Source organism: Alligator mississippiensis, chromosome 4, assembly GCF_030867095.1.
Source record: "Alligator mississippiensis isolate rAllMis1 chromosome 4, rAllMis1, whole genome shotgun sequence".
Lineage (NCBI taxonomy): Eukaryota > Metazoa > Chordata > Crocodylia > Alligatoridae > Alligator > Alligator mississippiensis.
Window position 1 is genome coordinate 49,007,656 of NC_081827.1, and position 19,018 is coordinate 49,026,673.

Below are 19,018 nucleotides of genomic sequence, written 5' to 3' on the forward strand. Positions count from 1 at the left end.
TTATCTGCAGCTTGATTTCCTGCCTCTTATCCCTTTCAAACAATAATTTCATTATAATTTATTGTTAACAAATGATATCATACAAAACAGACTCTTAATGAAGCTCTAAGTGTCAAATTAAAAAGATAATTCTGACTAGTGCCAGGATTCACTTTTACCATAACGTGAAGTGAGTGGGATCAGATCTGGGATTAGTGTGTTGAAAAACCTAGAATTAACTTGGTCTTGTAGCTTTGTTCTTTCTACAAGAAAACTTCACTGTCTTGTTAATATTGTAAGATTCTTGACTATACTTGCCTGATTCAATTCCTCCTCAGTTTCTGAAGGACAGAAAAAAACCATGGGCACCAATCACCCCAGGACTGAGAAGGAATGCTAGGATTATTGGCAGAGGAAAGCTAGTGTCAAAGGCTTGGGAGCTTGAAAAAAAGTTTCATACAGCTTGGTCCTCATATAAAAATAAAATTAAAAGAAAATTTCTGTCCACCCATATCCAAATCCATCTCACAGGAAAGGGGCATACCAGAAAATGTATAACAATAACTTAATTTAGATCAGAGTTTACAGGATTTGTAAAATGAATTCCTAAAATCTCCACATACAAAAGCCGGATTCTGATTTCACTCACACAAGTCTTACACCAGAATAATTCCCTTGACTACAGTGAAGTTATTCCTGATTTATATAATGGGCTTGATGCTGGTGTCATTTTCAACATTTATAACCAAAGATTCAGGGATGGTAGCAAGTTGCTTTGCTACCTTTCATTGTACAAAATGATATGAGTCACTGAAATAATTCATCATACTTCATTTTGCCAGCAGTGTGGTGTCTCAGACATTTGGTCAGGCTACTTTCCATTAGAAAATGTTAACCTGGAAATTTTCTGCAAGGGAGTTTCAAAGACAATATATCATTCAGCAAGATATCACTGAAAAAAACTACAGTGGGATGATAAGTCAACAACATACCTAAATTTAGACACCTTATAACATAGACCTGAGGATTAATACAGTCCCATGACACTCATCATGTCACAGTAAGAAGTATATATAATATACAGAATGGGAGTTGAGCAGTGCTCTTTTTTCATGACCAAGTCTTTCCGCCTCTGCTATATTACAGGCTTATCAGGTGGGGGGTAAAAGGGCAGGGAGAAAAATTTTCTCATGTGGCTATGTGTGAACTCATCACAGGGAGTAGTAGGTTCTCGGAGGATCAGTTCATATATTAGATAGCACAAAGAAGGCATTTTATGACTTGTTATGGCAAGAATAACAAGTCTGGTAAGGAAAAAACCATAGGTAAAGAATTCTCCGCATCAAATTCTGTGCTGACTAAGGATGTAAATATCAAGTCATTAGGCCACCTGCTGTTTTCCTCCTTAAACTCATAGGCTATGGGTACTAGATCCCCCTTCCTTCCCCCTCCCTCCCACATGCCCTGCCACCTTCCCATTCCTGCTGAGACACTATGTGGTTTCCCTTCCCCACCTTCCAGACTGCTCCCTGCACCACATTAAACAATAACTGGTAAGCTAACTGATTACCACTGGGCTTATTGATTAAATGATTAATAGTTTAACTTTCACATCCCTAATGTTGACCTCTTCCAGATCAGGGAAGTGGGCCCCTCAAAGCAGCAAGATGATATTAAGTCTTTACTTGTTTCCTTGCTGGTGTCCTTTCTTTAAGATTCAGAGAGATCTTCCTTGGCCCAGAGCCCAAGTGAGGTGTGACAAATAATAGCAGAAGCACTCAGATATGAATATGGTTATGGAGTAGTGGATTTCTGCTTTATTTTACATAGCTGAAATCCAACACATCTGGACTTCTAAGGAAAGTCAGGTGAACAAGGAAAAAAAGAAAGTAAACTCTCTTGGAAAAAAAGAAAGTAAACATAAATGCACTGGAAGGTGCAAAAAACAATTTCTCTTTTTGAAAAAAAAAATTAATTGATGTCAGTATTATATTCTAGTACCAAAATACTGCACCTTGCTGCAATGAAAACAACACCATGAACAAATAAATGCTTCCATATCCATGTACAAAGTGACACAGCAGAGCATTTACAGCATATCTGTGAAGCATGAATTCAAGCCTTGCTCTGCCCTCATGCTGAAGGTTACATCCAGTCCAGCCAGTTGGAAATGGACTGGGTAATCAAGGGCAGCCGGACACAACACCAACTACATCATTCTGTTGGGAGCATGGATTACAGGAACTCATGTGTCTTAGCCATGATACCCTGAAGGCCATTAGGACTTATGACCTATTTTATTCTATGTCTAAATGATGATGGCAATGAGCTAATGTCAGATGTGTAATTAAATGTTCTGGTTATTCTGACTGCAAACAGAAATAGTTAACAGTGAGCGCACCTACACAAGACATTTACTGAGGAGCTACCTAATTAGTACCACAATAAAGTCTCTGCTTCTATACGTGCAGCCGTATTAGGCTGCAGTAAACTAATAAACTCTACCATAGGAAAGTACTTGTAAATATAAGTACTATCCCACTGCGGAGTTATTTACTGCACAGCAATGCATGTTTAGACACTGATAGGGCTGGCTGGTGTTTCAATGCACCGGACAGCTTGTCCGCAACATGCTGAGCTAGGTTGGAGCGAGGGTGCTTCAATGCAGGGGATGTCTGCCAGCTAGACCTGCACTAAAACACGCTCATGCCCCAGCCAACCCTGCTGAAACATGTTGATCTGGGTCAGAGCAACCATGGGCTAACAGGCTAACCCCCTGGGCCTCCTGCCAGCCAAGGCTGCTCTGGCAATATGTGCCAGAGTTTACAGTTTTGAATTAACTGCCCGTGTAGACATGCCCACTGATTTGATGACTGTGATGTCATTCTTTTTGCTTTATCATCTAGATTTAAAGTTATGAGGACTGATCCTTGAGTACACAAGAAGCCAATGCACTCAACTGGGGATATAAGAAAGGGAAAAAGGTGTGTTAAGGTATAGAAACATGTACCATTTAGACTGGTTTAAATGCAGTTTAAACCTGAAGCGGACAGGTGCACTATAAACTGGTTTAAAGATGCCTGGAATGGTTAAAAATTGTTCCTGAAAAATCAAGCCTTCTTTTGGAACAGCTCACTGTGAACCAGGTCAATGTCTTGTGTGGACATCAAATATTCCATGATACAGGTTTGGTTATTCCTCCAGGTATCCCATGCTGCATCACTCCCAGAGGCAAAACTGACCAGGACTGCACATGGGGCAGTCCCCCTCCTCCTCCCTCTCTCTACCTTCTCAGGCTCCAGTAGCATGTAGTGTCCAGGAGCAGCAGCTGAAGTTCTCTGCTGTTGAGGGGAGATGTCACCTCATGTTTTTACAGCTGATGCCCATGTCGACCACCCAAAAAAATCCTATTTTCAGCATCAACAAAACAGGATGACGTCTCTCCCCAGCAGCAGCGGCCTCTGCCATTCCACACGGCTACATTTCTCAAAGTGCCCTTCACTGACTAACACAGAAGCTGCTCCTGCTGCTTCCTTCCCAGGCTGGACCCAGAAGGGCAAGGGAAGCAGGGCATGGGAAGAAGGGAAGGCATCCCTGATTCTATCCCTTAGTGAGGCCGCAGCTGGAGTACTGCGTCCAGTTTTGGGCTTCACAATTCAAAAAGGATGTGGAGAAGCTTGAGAGAGTCCAGAGAAGAGCCACGCGCATGATCAGGGGTCAGGGAAGCAGACCCTACGATGACAGGCTGAGAGCCCTGGGGCTCTTTAGCCTGGAAAAGCACAGGCTCAGGGGTGATCTGATGGCCACCTACAAGTTTATCAGGGGTGATCACCAGTATCTAGGGGAACGTTTGTTCACCAGAGCGCTCCAAGGGATGACGAGGACGAATGGTCACAAACTACTACAAGATCGTTTCAGGCTGGACATAAGGAAGAATTTCTTTACTGTCCGAGCCCCCAAGGTCTGGAACAGCCTGCCGCCGGAGGTTGTTCAAGCGCCTTCATTGAACACCTTCAAGATGAAACTGGATGTTTATCTTGCTGGGATCCTATGACCCCAGCTGACGTCCTGCACTTTGGGCGGGGGGCTGGACTCGATGATCTTCCGAGGTCCCTTCCAGCCCTAATGTCTATGAAATCTATGAAATCTATGAAATTCCAGCACCCTCCTCCAGTAGGCAGCACCCAGGGCTCCTGCCCCACTTGCCCATCCATCCCTGTACTATTGATCACTTCTTGCCATACTCATTGCTTTAAATGGCCATTTTGGTATATGGTCAGAACTCTACTGCCCCTTTTTTCACCTTTTGTTTGCACTTTTTGAACCAGTGAGATCCCTTGCACTGTTTGGCCAATAAAAGCCATATTTCTAATAACTAGCTGTGTGCTCCCTCCCTAATCAACTGTGCCCCCCTCATTATACTCTCCCCAGCTTTTTTTGGAAGTCCTTTTGGTTCTCTTGTAGAACGGCTTTTTAAAACAATTTTCAGGATCTATGATATACATTGAAAATCAAGAGTTCCTCCAGTTGTTTCCTAACAGCAAAACTCTGAGCCAGAATGTGTCTCTTTAGTCAAAATACCATTTCCTATTTTAAAATGAAGTATATCCTTCAGAACTGAACTGAGATTGAAAGTACTGATGCATACAGGCAGGTACGTCAATAGTTTTCCCATGTACCCCGATAAGCTGCACTTTATGCATGGCACAACATACTGCAGCTATTCAAGTCTTTTCACTCTCCGCAGATGGGAAGGTCAGCAGCCAGTTTGCTCTGCTACTTGAAGACCTCATACTGTATACAACATTTAGTGCTTCAGTTTTCAACTGTTTTTGATCCAAGGCATACCTTGGAAAATCCCAGGTCGTAACTGTCACCCATTTCTTGACTACAGAAATATAATAGAGCAATTCTGCTGGACTCAAGAGGAGTTCAACAGAATGTGGTCAGAATATTTTTGACCCTATGGATTCCTATTGTAAATCTCTGGGTTTAGCTTGTGAATCATGTAGGTTTTTCCACATGTAATATGGTTAATATTGCATACCCCCCCACACCCTTAAAAGGATTTCACAGCACCCCAAAGTGCACTAGTTGACACTCACTGATCTGGTGGAAAGCAAGATTGCTGAGGCCATGAAACTCATTTACTTGTGAACTAAACAACAGTTTTTGATGAACAGGGATGAAATATGTGCTTTATAAAAAATTAACAAGAAACATGATGGAAGTTACTGACCCAGTTAATGTACCAGGCTCCAAACACATGCCCCTCCTCAGTTATTCAGTTTGTTTATTTTCACATTTTCCTCATTTCTTTAGTTTTGATACATTTTTATGGCTTACAGGAGACAAATAATTAAATCACAATTGAAACAGGCACAACAATCCCAGTGAGAGTTAAACAGGTTTCTAGTACTAAAATACAAAGTTGAACAGCAAAGCAGAGCCAAAACAGCTCTATAAATGTAAATGACTGCTGCTTTCTTAAAAAATATCTACACTTCTTGAAAAGCTTCACGCTTATCTAAATAAAGATATAACATCATTTAGAGATGTGAAGTATTTCATTGAATCTGGGGAGCATTAACCTCAGTATTTTTGTCCATGCAAAATCCAATTCCTCTACAGTTTCATAGTAGCTAGGGTCAGGAGGGACCTGAACAGATCATCTAGCTTGACCCCTTGCCACAGGCAGGAATGAATGCTGGGTTCACAAGACCCCAGACAGGTGATCATCCAACCTCCTCTTGAATATGCCCAAGGTAGGGGCGAGGACCACTTCTCTGGGAAGCTGGTTCCAGATTTTCGCCACTCTAACTGTAAAATATTGCCTTCTGATCTCCAACCTAAACCTATTCTCCATCAGCTTATTACCATTGTTCCTTGTAGCCTTGATTTTCAGAAATGTTGCGTACTCACATGTCCAGCTGGAGACAAGGTATCTTAAGAAGTTCAGAACCTCCCAAAAATCAAACCCTAAGTGATTTAAATCTATGATAGTGCTATAACAGGACTCTTATTCTGCTCACAAACCTTCTTTTCCTCACTATAGTGCTCATTTCTTTTCTGATACCTGATATACATGTGTATACACTGTGATGATACCTGATAACAGAGGGTATAAACTTATTATCAAGTACATCAAGGTGGTTTCATTTGGGGTCAAATTTAAAGCAATTCAGGCTGATTTAGAGTACTTTATTGCTTTGTGTTGCTCATTTTTAGAGCTCTTGAAAGGCATTCAGAACAAAACAAATATTCCGTCTGTCCATGCCCATAGGCCACATACAACGCTTATATTTCTACTGGGAGAATTGCAGCTCTCCCAGTAGAAAGGACAAGTTTACAGATGTTCATACTGTTTCTCCCAGAACAAAAATGGCTGTTCTGGGAGAAAAGTAACCCATCTCCCACTTGGTAGAAGTTGCTCCTCGGAGAGTTTATCTGGGAGAATGAATGCCTGTACATTTCTTCACCATTTGATTCCTCCTAGAACCAGGAGGTATTCAGTGGTGGGGAAAGGTTCCTGAGTGTTTTCTGGAGACCGACGTCACCCTGGTCTGGACAAGGTATGGGAAGCAGCTGCTCTCACCCCTCCAGGAGACTGGGAGGGAATGGCTCCCAGCTCCTCACATTGGGGTCCATAGTGCAAAAGTGGAGGGGTGCTTTGCCTTGCTGCTCAGTCTGCTCAGTTCCCAGGCACCAGGAGCCGCACCAAGCAAGCAGTGCTGCAAGCCCCTGCCCACTCCTCACACCAGAGTCCCACTGGACCCAGGGTGGTGGTGGGGAAGCAGTTGCTGTGCTACTCCAGTGTTCCTGGGAACAGGAGAACTGCAGCAGCTGCTGCTCCTCACACTTTCCCCAGACCAGGATCACCCCAGTCATGGAAAGGGCAAGGAAGAGAGGAGAAGAGGTGGTTTCATGCTGAATACCTGGATGGCTCCTTCTCCCAGAATCATTTCTGGTGATGGAAGTTTTGGTGGAAATGAATGCCTATATATAACCATAGTCTTTATTTATTTTTGTTCTCAAATAAATACACTTTTATGCCTGAAAATTAATAATCACAATGTGCGCATGTGCCTTTCATGCAAGTATTTCAAAGCATTTCACACATGGCAGGTATATACAGAGTTGCTGTATTATTAGATATGAGCAACATTGGAGGACTTTACTTTTTTAGATGCACAGAGATGTGTACACCAAAGATTTGGCTCCTACAGAAGTTAATGGTGACTGTGGGTGCCCAGCAAAAAAGAGAAAAACAGGCCCAAAATATCTCAAATTAGGCACTGCTAAACAAGGGTCTCTTGAAGCCTGGCTTGATATAAAACACAAATCAAATTAGTGCCAGAGTCAAGAACAAAATGAACCCCTAAGGCTTAGGCCTAAGCTGTAACAAACCACAGCACTTGCATCGGAATCAAACAATAACTCAGAACTGCTTACTTTAAGCTAAACTAATATAATGCAAAGGCAGATAGATATTCTTCAGATCTTCCAGTGATTTGAGAGTTTACTCTTTGCACTAAGCAGTTGTTTAAAGGAAAATAAAAACTAATTGCTTATTCTTTGAAATGACGTAGAAAAGATTTGTACAATTTATCAGAGGCTTCTGAAATATGGGTGAAAATATCTGGCATTGATTTATGCAAACACAATCCAAGTAATCCCACTGTCTGTGTTTTAGGAAGGCACGATTAATTACATCAAATACTTCTGAGCCAGTTCCAAAACAAAACAAAACAAAAACCCTTTGGTGCCTGAAGTACAAACTAGGTCATACATGTAAGTCCAAGTAACTGATCCACAAACCCACTGTCTAATTGCTTTGTGCTTAAGCGGCTGTAGGTGTCTGAAGTTTCTGGCAAATCCTCAGTTACGTCCCTGAAGTCCTAACAATGAATATGCCCAGAACTGTTTGCATCTTAGCTGAGTATCTTAGCACTTCTCCATCTTAAGACCATTCAAAATTTACAAACCTAAGTCCTCTAAGAACTCAGTACTGTAGATAACTAAGAGCAAACATAACACATACCAAACACAGGAGCCACAGCTACTTCCATTCAAAACATGATGGTGCAGTGGGAGAGGAAAAGGATAGTGATAAAGGCCACCATTTTATAATAGCCTAACGGTTAAAGGACTTGCCTAGGAAGCAGGAGACCTGGGTTCTAAGCCCTCTTCAGCTTGCAGGGATTCAAAGCCACATCTCCAGCTTCTGAGGAGGCTGGAGCCTTACAAAGCTGTAAGGCTCAGTTGGGAGGGTAGAGCATACAGCAGAGTATGCTCCACCCCTCCTGCTGAATCTTGGCTGTCAATGTGCAGACAAGGATATTAGGGCCCCTCTACATGTGCAGGTAAAGGCACAATGGAACCTAACTTATGATGCACACAGTTGTGCATCCTGCCATGCTACACATATATAGCAGGTGATGCAATTATGGGATTCAGTATAAGATCCCATCATGCCTTATTGCTGGTACAGGAGGAGCCCAGGATCGCAGGTATAAACATTTTGTTTATCCCTCCAGACCTACCAGGGAAACACAGGGAGGTAATGCCAGGGGTGTGAGTGAATGTGTGTGTGCATATGTGTGTGCATGTGTGTACATCTAATTCAGGCTTAGTTTCAATTTGCCTTTTAGGTACCATACCAGTAGGCCTTGATCCTGGAAAAACTTAAGGCACATGCCTAATTTCACAGAGCTAGTCTAATAGTTACAGGGTCGATCTACACTTTCAATTAGTGTGGCATGATAAACTCCGGAGCAGTTCGCACCAGAGTTAAGAGCTCCTGGGCACAGTGTATAAGCGTGTGCCCAGGACTGCAGCAGTTTGAGCCAGGGCAGAGCAGCCCTGAGCTGGCAGCAGGCTTGGGTGGCCAATCCTGGGCTCTGAGGCATAGTGTCAGGCAGCAGAGAGGCTGGCTGGGGCATGAGAGTGCCCAAAGAGTGGTGGTTTGCCAGCAGGCAGGGGTCTGGCCCCTGCTGCCTGGGTGCAATTCAATTTACACCTGGGACAATGTTTACACACACCTTTGGAAGCAGTTATTTTTGCTGCCATAAGATAGTACTGTCCCTGACAGCACTGTCTTATGGCAGTGAAAATTAGTTTGCTGCAGTCTAATAGCATTGCACATGTAGACTGTGATGCTTTACACTGCAGCAAATTAGTCTACTCCACAGTTAAGCCCACATGTAGATGCAACCACAGAGAGTTTAACTGATTTCAGTTCTTTTCAGAATTAGGTCCCTTAATTGGTAATGGTCTAAGACAAGGATCAGCAACATTTTTGGGCAGAATGCCAAAAATACTGGCAACCTCGACTTTTAAGATGTTGGGAGTGCCAGGGCTGGATGGCAGGGGAGCCATGAGGGGCCCGATCCTTGTTAAGGCAGCACAGCTTCAGCCCCTTCCCCATCATATGCCCTGAGGCACGCATGCCAAACAAAATGCCCTCGTGTTTCACACTCTGATACACATGCCAGTACCCCGGGCTAAGATATTATCTTCTCCTCAGATATATGATTGATTTCACTTTCCTTTCTACTATCTGATCTCAAGATACCCAAATTTTAAACCATAAAACCGGACAGTAATAATTTCCACGTTATTTCAGGCAGTTTTATTCAATTTAATGATAAAAAAATTAAAAATGTTCTTACATGCTGTGGCTCTTAATACTACTTGTCTTGGCTACTTGTACTTGCTACTTGGCTGACTTGCTTTTTGACTGATTCACATCTTAATTTCTCAGTACACTGAATCTAGATCAATAAAAGCTTAAAGTAATGGTTAAGAATGAACGATTAAGCAGAGTACTGTATTGCACTGTGTTCAGGATAGGTAGAGGTTATATTTTATCATTTTACTATAGTGGAAATTTAATAGAAAGCTAGTACTTTTTTCAGTTAAAAGAGGGGGAAGAAAAGTGATGTTCACAGCTAACTTTGCAGCAGACAAAAGAAATCATCTTACCTGAAACACTTTGTCGGTTTGAATCAGAGTCCCCGTTGCTCGTGTTAGAGTTGTTGGGAGAGTTATTGTCCACCCCACCCAGCAGAGGGCGCAAGTGACTCACGGAGACCTGCTCAATGAAGGATGTCCCATACTTGCGAAAGTACCACCACTCAAATATCTAAAACACAAGCAGACAATATATCACATTACCAGGTGCATACTTTGCCTGTTCTCTCTGGAGCCTAAAGTGTAAAATTTTTATTAATGCTGTCACATCTATCTAAATTTCATTCTGCATCTCTTAACACTGATTTCCCATTCTTTACATATACATTCTTATTCATTGCTCAGCATTTTCCAGACATCATGAAAGGAAAGAAATAAAAGTAAGGATATTCTGGCATTCCTACCAATAAACACCTGCCTCTTCACACTAATAAAATACCTGTCTTTCACAAATCATAGACAACAAAGATAGAAAAGACTTATGATGTCATCTATTAAACAACTCTGCCCATGAACGATTCAACCCTGTATTATAATCACAGGTGGCTTGGGAGAAGAGCTGGGTGAAATTTTTCATATCAAAAGCTTTTCCATGAATAAAGTGCAATTTCTGGTCGATGAAAATGTGCGTTGAATAGACCTAATAATTTCAGCTGAAAAAAATGGTGGTAGTGGTGGTGGGGGGAAATCTTGGTGAAGCCAGAAAGCTTTCTATTGACATTTTCAAAATGAGGTATTTTGATTTTTCATTTCCAAACACTGATTTTGAACCAGCATGGCTAAATTTAATTGAAAAAGGTGGGAGAAAAAACCTCAAAATTAAACATTTTGCTTCCAAGTCAAACAGAATTTTCACTTTAAGGAAATTCAATTTGTTTTTCATTTCACTGATAAAACTGGGGTTTTCTGTTTTGTTTTGGGTTGACTCAAAATGCATTTTTTCCCAAAAATTTCAACTCAGTTAAATTATGCACACAGCTCTACTTGGGAACTGAGCTATCCCACAACTTAAGAGAGCTCAGTGTATGGACAAATATATTTTCTTCAAATTTTTCATAGTGAAGTCAACGATTACATTCTAGGGCAAGGGTCCTCAATCAAGGTCTTTTAAAACTACTAGTCATCCACCCTGACAACCTTCAAAAAACGTATTGATACCCATCTTGCTGGGATCATTTGAACCCAGCAATCTTTCCTGCCCAAGTGCAGAGGGGCTGGACCCGATGATCTGTAAGGTCCCTCCTTCCAGCCCCTAACAACTATGAAACTACGAAATGTTGCATCTTTGATTGTAAACACTATAAATATATTCACGCATTAGAAATGAGGAAATGAGGTTGCAGTTGTTCTGTATCAATAAGCACTTTCTTCAGTAAAGTAGCAAGAGCGAATAATTTAAGGAAAGTTTTTTTTCCAGTATTGGCAGTCCTTTCTGATATTAGGCTGGGAATTGGTCTCTCTCTTTTCCTTTCCACCATCTGCACATGCATTTCAGTACATGTAATTACTCCACTGTGGGAGTAACTTGTCCTGGACAGTACTATCTACAGCAGTTAATTAATTTACTGCGCCTTAACACAAGCTCATGTGTAGATGGTGACACTTTACTGCAGAGCTAATTTGTCAGCTACACAGTGAAGCACACATGTAGATGTACCCACTGCATCCTAACTGTGTTATAAAACTGTCCATCTCATCTATGGAAAGTCTCATATGTTAGCCTGGTTACAAAATACATGTGAAGTCCACCGTACGGTATAAACAAGAACTAGGTTTTTAATTGAGGCGTGGACAACTGGGTTAAAACCAAGTTTTCAGACCTGTTTATACATGTAATATAGTCAAGGATTCAATTTAGGCCATAAACTTAACCCCAGAAAGTGCTAGAGGAGACAGGGCAGTGGAGGATTTAATTTGTTCATTTTAAATTATGTAAAGTAACCAACCAAAAAGGAAGATGGAGGGTACAGACATGAAGAAGTCTTTGTACTCTCCTGAGCTATGCAGACTAGGAAAAAAGGGTCCACTAAAATCAACTGACTTCAGCAGAGCGATGGTTTCATAAGGCATATAGGTTCTCAGAGAGACAAAACAAGAGGAGAAAAGTATAATTTTACTTAAAAGCAATGCAAGATAAGCATTAGTACATAATGCTATTACCCAAAGCTGACCATCACAGAGTCACTGCTGTATCTAGAAATGTCATAAATATGAAGTAAGTGAGGGTCCCATCAGTTGCTATTCTTCTAAAATGATGGCATTTTCCTTCATTTCATAACCTGCATTAACTGTGATTCCAGCTTCTAATACGTAAATACAGCAAACTGATAATGAAATAAATCTGCCAAAACAGACCATATGGTGGAAAATTCCAATCCTTATTAGCACAGCTAGTAAAACAAAATCACAGTAATTTAGGTCTGAGAAAAGAATGTTTATTTTAGAAATTTTTCATTTAAGACCTTATTAAGAATAGGTGTTTGAGAATTGCATGTGTTGTGCAATGTATTATATTAAGCTGGGTTGGACTGTATTTTCTCCCATATAATACACCCCCAAATTTAGCATGCACCCCATTTTGAGAAAGCCCCAAGAAGGAAAAAAAGCTTTACCTTAGATATAGGGTCTTCTGCTGGGGCTGGAGGGCTGTGTGCTAGGGTTGGGGGGCTGGTGAATTGTATACTGGGGCTGGGGAACTGCACGCTGGGGTTGGACAGTTGAAGAATTGGGGGTTGAGAGCCGTGCGAGGGCTGGGAGCTGTGCGCCAGCCCTGATGCCATGCAGGCACTGGGGCTGGAGCTGCATGCCAGCCCCATCGGGCCATGCTGATGCTGGGGACAGAGCTTCACAGGTAGGCCCAATCCTGCCAGCATTAGAGCCAATGTTGCACAGCCAGGCCTGATGCTGCTGGTACTGGAGCCAGGAACCAGATACAACCCAGCTGTGCTAGCGCCATGGGCTAGGTACAACCCAATGCATGGTCCCAGAGTCAGCATGCTGGGTACAATCCAGCATGAACATCTTGAGCCAGTGTTGGGCCAAACTTGGTATGCTTGGTCTATGTTCCATATGCTGGATCAGACCTGGTGCACCAAATCTAGCTGTGGGGTTACCAGAACCCAATTGCAAAGCCCAATCTGGCATGCAGTTGGGAAGGGAGCTTTCCCATGGGTCTGGAAATTTGGCAACAGAGAGTGGCGGGAAGAAGAAGCAGTGATGGTGTTATCTGCCATGTCCCCACCTATATCACCAATTTTCTGGACCCATGGGGAGGCTTTTTCCTCGTATACAGAGCATTTACTCCAAGCATGTACCATCAAACATGCCGTGCTACTCTGTGCAGGCTACTTACTGAACCAGAAATAGCACAGCCATATGCATGTGATGCTACAAGCGGACTAATTTGTCTGACCAAATCAAAAACAACTCTCACCACAAAATCTTCCTGATTTTTACCTGCAACAGGCAAGGAAATTAAACAGGTATCTATCAAACAGGTACTGCTGTAGTATCGGAGAACTGGATAACAAGGGCAATATTGAGGGTACACAAAGGATGCTAGTTTCTCCCAGTCTTCCCCATTACCAAGTCTTATTATCACCTCTTTGAACTTCTTTCTTAAACCTTTTATCTCTTCCCTCTTATCAGTTTTCTCCAACTTCATCTTTGGGGGACATCACAGGGCTAGATTCCACTACTTGGGGAAGGCCTTTTCAAATTGTTAAATAACAGCACTTAAAGCTATTAGGCCTTAGGCCATGGGTGAGCAATTAGTTTGATCTGTAACAGCTTGCCAAAACTCCCCAAGTAACTCTGCGCCATGCTCAGCTGGGTAGATGGGTTGAGGCTGCAGGTGGGCGGGCAGTGGCATCTGGGAGTGGGACAGGTGGATGGGGATAGGCCCAGGGCTGGGATCAAGATCACAGGGCTATGACAGCATGGGGCTGGGGCCCACGGCAGAGCTGCGATCCGATTCCTGCATGCCCCCGTGACAGGCACTGGCTCCACAGGCAGGGGAGCGCAGGGAGTAGATCACAGCTCTGCCATGGGCCCCAGGCCTGGGCTGTCACTGCCCAGCGATCCCAGCAACTCCATGGAGACCTGCCCGGGACCCACATGGGCAGGGCATGCAGGTGGGCAGATGGGATGGGGTCGCAGGCGGGCAGGTAGCAGTGTCTGGGAACAGGAAGGGTGGGTAGGGCCTGGGATCACAGGGTAGTGACAGTGCAGGTCCAGGGCCTGGGGCAGAGCTGTAATCTGCTCCCTTCATGCCATGACCTGCTGAACTGGCACCAGTGCAGACATGTGTGGGCAGTGGATCATTGGCCCTAGCCCCGTGCTGTCACCACCCAGCTATCCTCATCATTGAATCACAGAAAATTAGAGTTGGAAGAGACCTCAGGAGGTCATCTAGTTCAACCCCCCACTCAAAGCAGGACCATCCCTAACTAAATCGTTTCAGCCAGGGCTTTGTCGAGCTGGGCCTTAAAAACCTCCAAGAATGGAGATTCCACCACTTCTCTAGGTAAGTTGTTCTAGTGCTTCACCACCCTCCTAGTGAGAAAGTTTTTCCTAATATCTACCCTAAACTTCCCTTGTTGCAACTTGAGACTATTGATCTTTGCTCTGTCATCTGCCACCACTGACAACAGTCTAGCTCCATCCTCTTTCAACCCCCCCTTCAGGTAGTTGAAGGCTGCTATCAAATCCCCTCTCAGTCTTCTCTTCTCCAAATTAAATCAGTCCAGTTCCCTCAGCCTCTCCTCACAAGTCATGTGCCCCAGCCCCATAACCATTTTTGCTGCTCTGGGATCAGGTCCTGCCTGCCCATCCTTCTCCCAGACACCACTCCCGATCTGCCCACCACCCCATCCCATATGCCCAACCTTGCGCCGTGCCCAGGCTGGTCTCCACAGAGATCCTGCCTGCTAGCTCCATCCAGCACCCCCAACAATGGGTGCAGGGAACATGGGCCAGGGTGCCTGGGCACTGGGGCTGAGTCCAGTAGTAGCAGCAGTGGAGAAGACTGGCAGCAACAGCTGGAAGGAGCCACCACTGCAGGGGCTGCTGAGTCTGGCTGCCACACCACCCCAGCCCTGCTGCATGCCCAAGGGCAGTGGGACCAGCCACATATGCCACGCCCAGGCTGCTGTCCACGCCTGCATCAGGCGGTGCTGAGGAACCCTCAATGGGCCAGACAAAATCCCTTGGTGGGTCAGATCCAGCCCACAGGCCATATTTTGCCCACCCCTGCCTTAGACCCCAGTCTGATCTTCTCTGTAAGGTTTCTATGAGTGATAGCCTGCCCCTCAGACACTCTACTACCCAGGCCAGAGTCTCTGTTCCTGTTGTATCTTCTAGCTGCAATCTTTCTGTGAGTCATTGATGGATCGCCTTCTTTCATACCCTAAAGCATTGTTGTCTTTGTTCCACCACTGCCTGATTTAGAAACCTGAATCGTTCTGACACTGACCTTCCTCCTCTGCCCCAAATAACAGACCTATGTTCTTGCTTCCTCCTGTTAATATTTTTTTAACTAAACTCTGATTAGTCATAGTCATTTTTAATCAAGCTCCCATTAGTAGCCCAGGCACAGAGATCCACTTCCATTTTACAAGTCTCCCAGAAACCATCCCCACTCCTTTAAATCACCCTTAGAGAAAGTCCTATCAAATGCACATTTTCTAACATTGTAGAACATTTAATAAAGGATTGCAGCCTTGCTCTGTAATTGTATACGATGGCTTAAAAATCCCTATAGCACTCAGCCTATTCTAATAGAAAGAATGAGGATTGATTTATACAGAATTTAGTTGGTTTTTCCTATTAAACCCTTTAATATTTCCATAAGGGAAAGATCTGTCTCTCTTTTGCCATGTTCTACAGTTGTCTTCACTCTTGCTCTCTGCCCCTGAGTAAAGAAATCTGAACCATGTTGTTCACGTTCCCAAGGAACTCTTGATTTCTCTGAAGAGCTGTGCTGTGGTTTGGGACTAAAATTACACAGTTCTGAAGAATGCCCAAGGTGGAATCATTAAGTAATTGTCTTCTGTTGCTTGTAAACACTGAAGTGAAGCAGCTCTCTGGATAGCAAAGCAGCAGCACACACGATTTTTTTTTATCTGAGCTGTGCAGGCTCATCCTAGCAAGAGGCTATGGAGATTTCAGAGGGTGAGAGGCTGGAATGGATGTTATACATCTAGAATTACATGACTCCCAGAGAAGGGTTTAAATGATAAAGTTCAGTCCTGAGTTCAAACTCATTGACAGTGAGAGGCCACTGTAAGCAGTTCATCTCACAGTAGTTCAGCATTGCTATTTTATTGCAGTTTTGCTCCCACTCTGAACAAAAGGGCACAGGGCTAATACTGAGTTCAGACTATGCAGGTAAAGCATTCTATAACAGCAGAGACCAAAAATGCAGTACTCAGCAAACTAGAGAAGTATGTGATTTTTTTGCAAACAAAAATAGGGATTGAATAAACATGAAACAAGGCAATAAAGCCGCTCCTAGCATCAAGGTATGTAAGAAAGAGCCTGATATAACCACGATACTCCAACTCTTTTCAGGTTTTTTTTCTTATGAACATGATAAACAAGGTCCAGTTCCTATAAACACAGGCACTACTATGGACATATACATCTATGCTGGTGTTAAAATCTACTCAAGTGCATCTTTTTTACTCTGAGAGGTTTAAAAGAACAAGTACATTCTAACAGGACCCAGTAAAGATATCAAAAGTATTATACATAAATTCATGCTCATTTAAATCTCTTTCTTTCCAGTGCAATCATCACCACTTGGAAGCAGGACACTAAAATCAGGTTCATTACCAATATTGCACCCCTCCATTTTTTAACAGGATACCTCATCTACAGCCTTAGCCTTCTGAAAAGTGCATATTAACGATCTCTAAGTCTTTTTCTCTTCCAAGAATGGTTTTATTTTTGCTGTATTTGTTCAAGGCAACACTTTACACACAAACTTGTTTGAATTATTATAGATTTACTCCTTCATGCTGGGTTGTTGGGAAATTTTTTTTCTTAAAAGGAAACATCAGTGAAACGTTTCTTTTAGGACAAATACTAATAATCCCATGGATTGTATAAATTTGAAAGGTGGCAGGGGGAGCGAAGGGGCAAGGAAAACATATCTAAATGTGGCACCTAAAATTCTTGCCAGTATTTGTTACATTATGGACAATGGAAGCAATTTATAAATTCAAGTAATGCATCTAGTACTTACCAAAATGAGCCCAGAGATTAATGAGGATGTGCCTGTCAGGGCAACATAGAACTTGGGGGTTAATGTGTTCAAAAACATACTCACTGAAAAAGAAAGAAAGGAAAATCTTAATTAGAAGAGCAGGACAGGTTCTCCCTTTTGGTTTCCCCAGAAAGTCTACAAATCAACAGCTTGCTTAATCCTTCTTCTTTTTATTTTTTTTTTAAAGAATGATTTAAAAGAATGAAATTAGCAGCCTGGTAAGACGCAGCTTAGTATGCTACACCCAGGACTTCATTTTTACAACAAGAATAAGTTATAACCAATTATTAAGTGCTTCACTATACAAGTGGTCTTTCCCAGGCCACACCACACATCCCCATCACTGCATTTTAAAAGCCAGAAAGCCAAGAGAATAGGCCAGGGCAGACTGTCTGTCATCTTTTATTGACCGTGAGTACACTGGGGAATCCTGGAATCAATTTGGTCCGCTTCAATTCCTTTTAAAAAAAACCTCCTCCTTTTGGAATGCAGACGAGACATAATTGAACTATGAACCTCATGGTGTCAGTAGTAAGGACAGCTAAACCTCCTATCCTTCTTGAACTAATACACTCCTGGGAACTACTACTTCACTATGACTGGAAGTTGCTGGATGGGTCTCCAGAGCATTACCTGCCTCAATGCCAACAGTAACCTGAGTGACTAAACAAGAGACTTTGGGCTGCTTCCCTGCAGTTTCCTTGCAGTAACCTAACAGCTTACAAAACATTAGGTTTTCTCCTATTAAACTGAAAATCACACTTAGGAATTTTGATTTCCAAATGTTTTAATTATGAGCAATACATAATTTACCAAGGCATTAAAGGCATGGTAACTTCTAGCATTAAAAACAGGGGCATATGTAAGGAATAGGACTAGATGACCTCCTGAGGTCCCTTCCAACCCTAGCTTCCTGCTTTCTAATACCAATACAGTTCATTTCACATAAATCAGTATTTTGTGTTCAATTGTGAGAGGATATTATTGGAAAAAGAAGAAAAGCCCATCATGATAGGAGATGTGCTTTCCCTTCTTAAAAGCACAGAGGCGGAAAGGGATCTCGGAGTCATTATTGACTCCAAGATGAACATGAGCCGCCAATGCCAGACCGCAGCCAGCAAGGCCAGCCATACCTTGTCATGCATCCAAAGGTGCATCTCAAGCTGGTCCACAGAGGTGATACTCCCCCTCTATGAGACTTTGGTCAGGCCACAGTTGGAGTACTGCATCCAGTACTGGGCGCCGCACTTCAAAAGGGATGTGGCCAGCCTGAAGAGGGTTCAGAGGAGGACTACCTGCTTGGTGAGAGAGCAGCAGGACAGGCCCTGTGAGGAGAGACTGAGGGACCAGAACCTGTTCAGCCTCAGGAAGAGGAGTCTGAAGGGGGACCTGGTGGCTGCCTACAAGCTCATCAAGGGAGATCAACAGCAAATAGGCAGAGTTCTTTTCTCCCCAGCACCACCTGGGGTGACGAGGAACAATGGTCATAAACTGATGGAGAACAGGTTTAGGTTGGAGATCAGAGGGCAATATTTTACAGTTAGGGTGGCTAAAATCTGGAGCCAACTTCCCAGAGAAGTGGTCCTTGCCCCTACCTTGGGCATATTCAAGAGGAGGTTGGACAATCACCTGTCTGGAGTCTTGTGAACCCAGCATTCATTCCTGCCCATGGCAGGGGGTCAAGTTAGATGATCTGTTCAGGTCTCTCCTGACCCTAGCTGCTATGAAACTATGAGTTAAGCTAATGCATTCACACATACTTTTTATCATGACTGATAGCTCTGAAAAAAATCCACCTCA

General features: G+C 43.1%; 1 protein-coding gene across 9 annotated transcripts in view; it reads right to left on the reverse strand.

Moving 5' to 3' along the window:
* The window catches only part of ST7 (suppression of tumorigenicity 7), a 216,341-nt gene that overhangs the window by 90,268 nt on the left and 107,055 nt on the right, over positions 1-19,018 (reverse strand). For all 9 annotated transcript variants that reach the window (XM_059725946.1, XM_019492154.2, XM_019492151.2 and 6 more), the window contains 2 exons: positions 17,198-17,280; positions 9,964-10,123 (listed from right to left, as the gene is read on the reverse strand). In XM_059725946.1, coding sequence (XP_059581929.1) covers positions 9,964-10,123; positions 17,198-17,280 — 243 coding nt within the window. The remainder of the gene's footprint in view (positions 1-9,963; positions 10,124-17,197; positions 17,281-19,018) is intronic.